Source organism: Coregonus lavaretus (assembly GCF_964263955.1).
Source record: "Coregonus lavaretus genome assembly, chromosome: 21".
NCBI classification, from domain to species: Eukaryota; Metazoa; Chordata; class Actinopteri; order Salmoniformes; family Salmonidae; genus Coregonus; species Coregonus lavaretus.
Genome location: NC_140008.1, coordinates 11,195,209 through 11,201,011, shown reverse-complemented (window position 1 = coordinate 11,201,011; position 5,803 = coordinate 11,195,209). Strand labels below are relative to the sequence as shown.

Below are 5,803 nucleotides of genomic sequence, written 5' to 3'. Positions count from 1 at the left end.
AAATGTACGGAGTATAAAGTACATTATTTTCTTTAGGAATGTAGCGAAGTAAAAGTAAAAGTTGTCAAAAATAGAAATAGTAAAGTAAAGTACAGATACCACAAAAAAACTACTTAAGCAGTACTTTAAAGTATTTTTACTTTAGTACTTTACACCACTGACTGACAGAAGCAATACAATCCTGTTAGGGATTTTCTTCTTACAGTATAAACATTTGGGGGAAAGAGGACATTTTGATGGACAATTGAATTAATACCAGTGAAGTCATGCATGTTCATGTATGGAAAATACTTCTACCAATTAACTTTACATATGCTTTATTATTATGTAATTCCAAAGTTCAAGTGAGAAGGTGGGAAAAATACATTGCCGCCACATAGGCCTGCAGTTAAATTAATATTCCTGTTTATTCTGTTCTTGGTCACCAACATACCGGAAATAGGATTGGCTAAATTTGACTGGATGCAAATCAGTCCTCTATTTCCTTACCCCATTGAAGTTTAAATGTAAAATAGTTACGATAATGGTTAAGGTTAGGGTTAGGTAAGGTGTTATGGTTAAGGTTAAGGGTAGGATTTAGGATAGGGACGTCCCAAGGATTCCGGATAGCATGGACCATTTCTCTAATGAAACAATGCACTACTCAGTCAGAAGATCCTTGGGCGTCTCGTAGACCTACTACATGAAAATAGTGCATGTCTTTTAAATACATTTTAGAATTGAGTTTGAGTCTATATATGTTAACTCATCAAGGTTTAGATTTGTTGAAACAATCGTGAGGTGTCTGAAATCCGAGAAATTAATAGTCTAATTTGAAGGGGGAAAAAACAAGAAGGCGGAGGGATCTCCACTACACCCTTTACGAGTAATAATATTGGCTTTAAAGAGTAGCCTCGACCTCGTTACAGCCAGAGATTACAGAGTGCGTGAGGAGAATCATCGGGCACATCTCGAAGTGGCTTACTGGTACTTTTTAAAGCTCACAATAACACATGTGCGCAGAAGGAAACATTTTCGGGATTTTGATCTGAAGTGAATAACAACATTATTTTATTTGTTGGCCTAATACTTTTCAACGTTATTCTCGCAGTGAAATCAGAGACGGGTCTGCCTTTTATCCTTGGCATTTCGGTGTCCTTGTGCGCAATTGGACATAATTTTCAGAACCTGAATTGGGAGTAAATTTTTGGGAACGAACAATAATGTTACTGTCCAAATTTGGCTCATTTTCCCATATTTGCAGCACGTCCAACATGGATTTGCCAGTGAAAATACAGCTTCAGCAGCAAGGTATGGAATTTCCCTACGTAATTATGTGACATTAGGTTATTTCCTATAACGTTACAGCTCAGTTGGACCCACATGATATGAAACGACTGCGTCAATAAATGGGCATTAGTGGTAGCTATTATTGTAGGCTATTACAGAATCTTTTCCAATATAGTTTCGTGATTATTTGACATGTCAGACATTGGAGGATTTGCCGGCAAGTCTGACCTTAAATCTGGAGCCATTTTGAAACCCTCGTGCTGGAGCGCATTTTGTGCCTGAAGGTTGTTTGAGATTGCAACTACATTTAAATTTAAATTTAATTAACAGTGAAGGTGGAGAAGGAGCCATTCGATAAAGTATACCAGGTGGGATCCGTACTAGGAAGCGGGGGATTCGGTACGGTCTACGCCGGTAGTCGGATTTCAGACTGTTTGCCGGTAAGGGGAACATTTTAAACTGCTTTGTTTTGATCGCACCACATGGCCGCAATGTTCGCTGCGTCCACTGATGCGGTTCTCATTATCACTATGCCTTTTTTTTTTATTCCAGGTTGCTGTAAAACATGTAGCCAAAGAGAGAGTTACGGAATGGGGTACCCTTGTAAGTATTATATCCTACGTGTTTTTGTATTATTTGAATGTAGGTTATTCCCGCAAATTGTTGTTTGGGATTACATTGTAACCATCTGCTATTGTTTCATTTAAAGAACGGTTCATTGGTGCCTCTGGAGATTCTGCTCTTGAAAAAGGTGGGCACCACTTTCCGAGGCGTTATAAAGCTGATTGATTGGTACGAGCGACCCGATGGCTGGTTAATAATCATGGAACGACCGGAGACTGTCAAGGATTTGTTTGACTATATAACCGAGAAGGGAGCTTTGGACGAAGACACAGCGCGTGGATTTTTCCGTCAGGTCTTGGAAGCGGTACGACATTGCTACAATTGTGGAGTGGTCCATAGGGACATCAAAGATGAGAACCTGCTCGTGGATCTACGCAGCGGAGAACTCAAGCTCATTGACTTTGGTTCAGGGGCGATTCTCAAGGACACCGTTTACACAGACTTTGACGGTAGGTCCATGGCGTGCATTTCTTGACTTGTTGCAGTTTAACACAGTCAGTTGATGAATATTGGCCATTGCAATTACCTTTTAACGTTCAAAGCAACCTGGATGGTGATGCAGCTTTTCCTCACACCTTGCTTATAGCCTATCCCACTATTGGGGCCACATTTAACACCATTCATAGTCCCCTATCTTTTTTAAGGCTTTGGAAATATCTATTGTAAATCCTAGTTCAATTGAATTTGCTACTTTGTTAAACTAAATGTTAATAACAATGTGTTTGTTACATTATTGCCTGCAGATTCATAGAATGGGGGTAGAAACATTGTTGCACACAGCACTTTTTAAATGATTGGCTACTTTAAAAATGGTCAGCTGCCATGTAACATCTGTTTGTTGTGAAACCTGAGTCTTGGATGCATGTGAAGGCCCACATCACGCTTCCTGTTTTTGTTTGGTATCCAAGTTACTCGTGCCCTTGGGGGGGGGGGGGTGGGGTCACAGTAATGGGGAGGAAAATGGTTCTTTGTTATGGGGAGGACGTGTAGGGGTTATTTCAAGAAACAAAACCAATTATTGTGGCCTAAAATTAGCAGTTGCTGTGCGTCTGCTAAATGACTGAAATGTATTTGGTCTTCCCCCTAGTATTTTCTAGTCAGCCTCAGGCAGCACGCAGACAGTGTAGACACTGCAGGGGTGGGGGGAGGGATCAGACTGGCTGGTGGGTTTTTCTATGGGAAGATCCTCTCTCCTTCTCAACCCATTGGAGGACAAGGTCAGAGGGGCGGGACCTCTGGCTTTCTCATCCAATGGGTTTTGAGAAGGAGAATAAGAGTATGCAATTGAGAACTTCAAGAGCTGTCAGCTGACTGAAAGCTCCTTTATGGTGTTGCAGTCTGGTTCACATCCAAGGATGGGTTCATTACACACAAGTGCATTGTTTGCCTATATCTTTCTGTTTTAGGTTCAACTATTAGTACCACATTCTGAAATGTAAAATGGTCTTTGTCTTTTCCACCCTTTTCAGGCACAAGGGTATACAGTCCACCAGAGTGGATCCGATTCCATAGGTACCACGGACGGTCTGCAACGGTATGGTCACTTGGCGTGCTGCTATACGACATGGTGTGTGGCGACATACCCTTTGAACAAGATGAGGAGATCCTTGGGGGATGCCTGTTTTTCAGGAGGAAAGTGTCTACTGGTACGCGTCTCACTCTGTCCTCCTGCTGCTGTCTCCTTTAGTTTACATTGTATGTCTGTCAACCTGCCTGCCTGTGTTGGTCCTCTCCGGTGGGTTTCAGGTGTTAAACTTCTCATTCTCTCGCTCTCTCCACAGAGTGTCAACAACTGATCAAGTTGTGCCTCTGCCTCAGGCCCTCTGACAGACCCACACTGGAGCAGATCTTTGACCACCCGTGGATGCGTGTCCCAATCGACGACTCAAAAATGGAGAGTTGTGACATCACGCTGCATGCAATTACCCCTGACTCCTCATCAAGCACAAACTCAAGCAAAGAAAGCCTCTGATTGGACAACCTTGTGTGAAGGGGACATTTGCAGACCTGTGGACTTGTGGTTCCTCAGTCTCAATAGGAGCGTGTTAACAGGACTTTTCGTTGGCAACTATAATTTATGGTTTTCCTCTAACTCTGTCATTGTTATTTTGAGGAAATGTTTCCTCACCTGGGAACTTGTTACTTGGGTGGTTTGACCAGCATTCTTTTATTTCAAGATTTATTTTTAGCTGGTTCATGTTCTGTAACCCCCTTATATCCAGATCTCCTGGCTGCTCTTATAGAGCATGAACTTTGTTTTTGTATTTTCATTGATTTGGAGTGCCTTTTTTTAAATATTTTTTTGCTGCTTTGGTGTGGCTGTAGTCATATGAACCTTGCGTTGGGTCGTCTGCATGAGAAATACCTAACCAGAGTAACCCCATCTCGCAAAGAACCAATCCCATGACAGGACCATGTGATGCAGGATCCCACCCACCGTCATGGTGGAATACTTGAAACGCACACTCATCCACACCACAAACTTTCTGCTGCTCTTTCACTGTAAATGTCTGCACAGCTGTGCGGAAATGGGGTTCATCATCTGTTTCTCTGAATGTGTACCGAAAGCATCAAAACCTCTCTCCCTCAATGGCGTCGTAGGGTTTCATACACTTGCGTTTCTGTACCCCATCTCTGCTGACACTACACAGCCCCAATCTTGGCTTGGCTGGGACCTGTGTGTGAAATGCACAATCAATGCAATATTCATGGACTTTTCATTTCTTCTTACTATTAGTATGTATATTTATGTACATTCTCCCATGTAAAATTATTTATTTGTACTAGACATTCCACACTGTGGCTATTTATTTATTTTATCAATTTAAGGAAATCCCAGAAATAAAATTATACATGGCCTTTTTTGCATTCCGGTAATTTCTCATTTAGAAATCACAATTGTTCTATATTGGTTATCTATTGAAAAATAAGAACAAAACAATTGAACTTGTGGTTGACGCAATCTTAAATCTCATTAATGCCTTCAATGAGACTGAAATGTGAGTTTAAATTCAAAATGGGTGAAATAATGATGGGAGATTATTTTCATACCAAAATTTCAAATAAACCTTTTGTATATTAATTACTTTGTGTGAGGTCTCTGTGACACGTTTGAATAGTCATACATAAACTACTCTTCACAAACAATACTCATCACAAAATAACATGAGACAATACTCATGTTTTGGAATAACGTTAACTAGTCATAGCCACTTTCCTGCTACCACATGCACAGCAATCATACTATGAGTCATTTTCATATGATGCACTGACTACAACAATGACTAACATCTGAGTCATAAGATCACAGGAATAGCATTGACACCAAGCGTTCCAGTGATATGATGCTGCCCCCTATGGCATAAGTAACCAACAACACACATGCACTATGCTCAGGTTTCAACTCCAGCAGAGAATAGATGCCTTGTTTTATTCTTGGGCGTGAGCTCCGAACAAGCATCACTTGTCAATCAACATTTCATCAACTGGGTAACCTTGCAGTACGTTTAAGACTGGCACACCAATCAATATAGGTGAATCACCTTGCTTACACATCCTCTGTAGCTCAGTTGGTAGAGCATGGTGCTTGTAATACCAGGGTAGTGAGTTTGATTCCTGGGACCACCCATAAGTAAAATGTATGCACAATGACTGGAAATCGCTTTCGATAAAAGTGTCTACTAAATGGCATATATTATTATTGCTTTGTTGGATGCTAAGCCAGGACTGGTTTTCTCTCTGGGGAAAAGCTCTAACGTTGAACACAATGTACATACAGTGGGGGAAAAAAGTATTTAGTCAGCCACCAATTGTGCAAGTTCTCCCACTTAAAAAGATGAGAGAGGCCTGTAATTTTCATCATAGGTACACGTCAACTATGACAGACAAATTGAGAGAGAAAAAATCCAGA

The 5,803-nt window shown here is 41.0% G+C and overlaps 1 protein-coding gene across 1 annotated transcript; it reads left to right on the top strand.

The window, feature by feature from the left end:
• Positions 1-645: 645 nt before the first annotated feature.
• On the top strand, positions 646-4,975 carry pim3 (Pim-3 proto-oncogene, serine/threonine kinase). The gene is made up of 6 exons (XM_084186154.1): positions 646-1,290; positions 1,600-1,709; positions 1,822-1,872; positions 1,979-2,342; positions 3,363-3,539; positions 3,675-4,975. Exons 1-6 carry the CDS (start codon positions 1,203-1,205, stop codon positions 3,863-3,865), a joined length of 981 nt encoding a protein of 326 aa, XP_084042280.1. The 5' UTR covers positions 646-1,202; the 3' UTR covers positions 3,866-4,975.
• Positions 4,976-5,803: the final 828 nt, after the last annotated feature.